This window comes from Antrostomus carolinensis, unplaced genomic scaffold (assembly GCF_000700745.2).
Source record: "Antrostomus carolinensis isolate BGI_N321 unplaced genomic scaffold, ASM70074v2 scaffold41007, whole genome shotgun sequence".
Classification (NCBI taxonomy): domain Eukaryota; kingdom Metazoa; phylum Chordata; class Aves; order Caprimulgiformes; family Caprimulgidae; genus Antrostomus; species Antrostomus carolinensis.
In genome coordinates this window covers 2,596-5,227 of record NW_010326069.1, presented here as the reverse complement: position 1 = coordinate 5,227, position 2,632 = coordinate 2,596, and the positions used below count along the sequence as shown (strand labels likewise).

Sequence of the window (2,632 nt, the reverse complement as noted above, 5' to 3'; positions counted from 1 at the left end):
CTCCCTGGGGACACGGGACTCCCTGGGGACACGGGGGCTCCTGGGGACAATCAGTGTGGTGATGCTCAGCATCTGCTCTCCTTGCAGTGCCCAAGCAGCTGCTGGAGGAGGTGGGCGCAGATACCTCGGACCCTTTCCTGCTCTCGGACTACATGCACGGTAACGTGGTGGGGTGGGGGGAAGACTACACCAAAAATGGGGTGGCATCACATCTGCACCCAGATGAACCACCCTTCCCACAACCTGTCTGCATCCGTGGCACCCACTGCTGGCACGAGCCCTGCAGCTCCATCCCAGGCATCGCTGCTCCATGGTTGAAGCCACTTATGGGTGGGTGCCTGTGTCTGAGGGGCTGGAGAAATGGGGTTCACTGGGAGCAGGGGAGAGGAGGACCCACATGGTGACATCCCCATGGGCAGAGAAGTTCTTGTGCCGTGAGGAAGGAGCGTGGTGTGGGGCAGGAGGCAGGCAGGGGTAAGGCAGCCGGGCAGTGGGGTGCTGGGGAGCACCTCGTGTCTCAGCCCAGGTCCCCTTGTTTGCTGCAGGTGGCTGGTACAAAGGGCCCAGGTTCTCCAGGCTCCGGGAAGACCGGATGATTTTTACTAGTTCTCTGGCAGCTTTTGCCCACCTTTGGGGTACGTGGCCTCCTTGGCTCTCACGCAGCACCTGGGGGAGTGGGACAGGCTTGGAGGGTGGTTCAGATCCTATGATGGCCCACGCTCAGCCCAGAGTTTGGTTCAGAGGCAACCAGACCCTTCTGGTAGGGTCTGCGAGGGTGGAGGGCACTGAGCACCCACGCTGGGTTTGGAGGGGGGGACACATAAGTTGGGAGTTCAGAGGTTGAACAAACCCCGAGGTCCTGCAGCATCAGCGGTCACGGTGCTGCTGTGGTCCTGCCCATGGACCTTCCTCTCTGACAGGCTGAATTACCCACTGGGTCTCCTTCCTTCCCACCACATCCGCAGGAGCACTGACAGGGAGAACCTCTTTGCAGATAAAAGTGTCACTTACCAGGGGAAATGACTCATTTAAATCTCTGCCAAGATGATTCTTCCCACCATGCTGCCTACCCCACCTCCCAGTGAGGGTTTCCAGTAGGACACTGGTGGGTGATGATGAGGTCCTGGGAGATGCTCCCATAATCAATGGGCCTGTCCTGTCCCTTCAGCCTGGGTGCTGAGGGCATCCCTGCTCCCCTCCTCTTCCTCCCACATGCCAGGCAGTGGTACCCACAGGCAGAAGCAGTTTGTACCCTGCTGTCTCTCTTTGCTCTTCACTCTCCAGGTGTCCCAGAGAAAGTTGGCCTCTACTTTCTTTGTGGGGTCTCGGGAGGTCTCATGCTCCTGCTGTGCATCATCAGCCCCAAAATGACCTTCCTCCAGGAGATGGGGGAGGCTCTCAAAGACCCAGAGCTGAGCAGTGGCTCAGAGCTGAGCCGGACCAAGCTGAGGGATGAGCAGGATGAAGATCTTCCCGATGACAGTTCCTCAGACTCTTCCTTCCACCGCCTCACCCGCACCTACCGGGCCACTGACAGCATCTTCAGCCCTGAGCTGACAGCTGCCATGGAGGGAGCAGTGGAGCACCAGGGCCGTGGTGGGGAGGAAATCTGGATGCCTAAGGAGTCAAGCCCGTACGCCATCCACAAGATCAAATCAGCCACCAAATAAGAACTGGAAGAAAATGGCTGGAGAGTAGCAGGGGTGGGGGGTGGAAGTGAGGTGGGATCCACCATCAGAGACACACAAGAGTTGGGGCTCCTTGGGTTGAGTGGTAGCAGGACCATGAAAAACCCAGTGTGGCCAACAACCCACTGCTCCACCAGCTTGGAAACCTCACAGCCAGGGGTAAGATGCTGTCCCAGGGCACGACAAGGAGCTGTGAGATGGCTCATGGGGCCACTGGTTCTGTTGCCACCAACGTGCTGCTAACCCTAAGCTAAACTCCCCTTTAGTGGTGAGCTTGGACAATGCTGGGTTGATGGTTGGATTAGATGATTGCAATGATCTTTTCCAACCAAACTATTCGATGATTCTCTGATTCTCACCTCACATCAGCTGGCTCTAGCAACCTAACCCTGCTCAGCCACAGCAAACCCACCCTCAGCCTTTCCAAAGCTGTTTGCTTTCTTCTTCTTGGGGTGCTGGCTTCCACCAGAGAAGCAGAGACACAGAAATGGCCAGGACGTGGGGAGGAGATGGGCAGAGCGGGTGGGAGAGCATGGTGAGTATCACCCAGCACGGCTCCACCACACCATGTGCCTTACGGCCCTGGGATCCCCACAGGACCTGCACCCCAGGGGCTGAGGCAGCTGACAGCTTGGCACGGCGCTGGCTGTCACCTCCCTGTGGGCAGCTCTGTCACCCTGTGTTGCTTTCCTTCAAGCTTCCTCCCACTAGCAAGGAGAGCCCCCCGGGGGTTAACTCGCTGCAGGGGTTTTTTTCCAGTAAATAAATGCAACAGCTCATAGACACCAGGTCCCTCCCTGACCTCTGCTGTTAAGAGTGAAAAGGGAGGAAAAAGGAAGCAGCAAAGCTCAGCCCTCCCTGTGCGGATCAGCTCCTCGCCTCCAGACAGTGCTTCTGGAGCTGGGCCATGAGGAGCAACAAGTTGGGCCTGTTTTAGCCCATGG

General features: G+C 57.8%; 1 protein-coding gene across 1 annotated transcript in view; it reads left to right on the top strand.

Moving 5' to 3' along the window:
• The window catches only part of LOC104527672 (protein eva-1 homolog C), a 1,920-nt gene extending 250 nt beyond the window's left edge, over positions 1–1,670 (top strand). The window contains exons 2-4 of the mRNA XM_010171458.1: positions 88–159; positions 546–635; positions 1,285–1,670. Coding sequence (XP_010169760.1) covers positions 88–159; positions 546–635; positions 1,285–1,670 — 548 coding nt within the window. The remainder of the gene's footprint in view (positions 1–87; positions 160–545; positions 636–1,284) is intronic.
• The last annotated feature ends 962 nt before the right edge of the window (positions 1,671–2,632 follow it).